Here is a 563-nt window from a genome sequence, read left to right on the forward strand (position 1 = left end):
AAGCAATAGCAATGTATATGCCTTTTCTAATGCTCTATTCTGTTCTTTTGGTAGAAATGTTTAATGTACACGTTGAAGAAGTTATACAGGCTGGTTTGGTTCCACGCTTTGTGGAATTCCTAACATGGGATGACTTTCCTCAGCTTCAGGTTAGCCTCGATGCATCTGTACGATCAATCTGGTTCTATCAGTTGCTTCACAAGCTCACTGCTTTCTCGTTTCATGGAACAAATTTTTTAGTTTGAAGCGGCTTGGGCAATAACGAATATCGCATCTGGAACATCTGAGAACACTGAAGTGGTGATTGATCATGGAGCGGTTGCAATGCTAGTGAGACTTCTCAGCTCACCATACGATGTGGTCCGTGAGCAGGTATATGATGTGTTGATTGGTCATCATGTACCAATGCTATGTGGTTCTCGAATTTTTATGACTACTAAGAGCATGTGATTGCTTCTGCAATTAGTAGATTTATAAGATAAAGAAAATGACAAAGATCAATAAACAGAAAGCAAAAGTTTTAAATTTATTGATGACAGAGGATATAAGGTTTAGACTATATA

General features: G+C 38.0%; 1 protein-coding gene across 1 annotated transcript; it reads left to right on the plus strand.

Moving 5' to 3' along the window:
• Positions 1 to 47: 47 nt before the first annotated feature.
• Positions 48 to 538, plus strand: LOC104774766 (importin subunit alpha-7-like). Its single transcript, XM_010499230.1, has 2 exons — positions 48 to 149; positions 241 to 538. Exons 1-2 carry the CDS (start codon positions 57 to 59, stop codon positions 448 to 450), a joined length of 303 nt encoding a protein of 100 aa, XP_010497532.1. The 5' UTR covers positions 48 to 56; the 3' UTR covers positions 451 to 538.
• The last annotated feature ends 25 nt before the right edge of the window (positions 539 to 563 follow it).

The sequence above is a fragment of the Camelina sativa genome, unplaced genomic scaffold (assembly GCF_000633955.1).
Source record: "Camelina sativa cultivar DH55 unplaced genomic scaffold, Cs unpScaffold05436, whole genome shotgun sequence".
Lineage (NCBI taxonomy): Eukaryota > Viridiplantae > Streptophyta > Magnoliopsida > Brassicales > Brassicaceae > Camelina > Camelina sativa.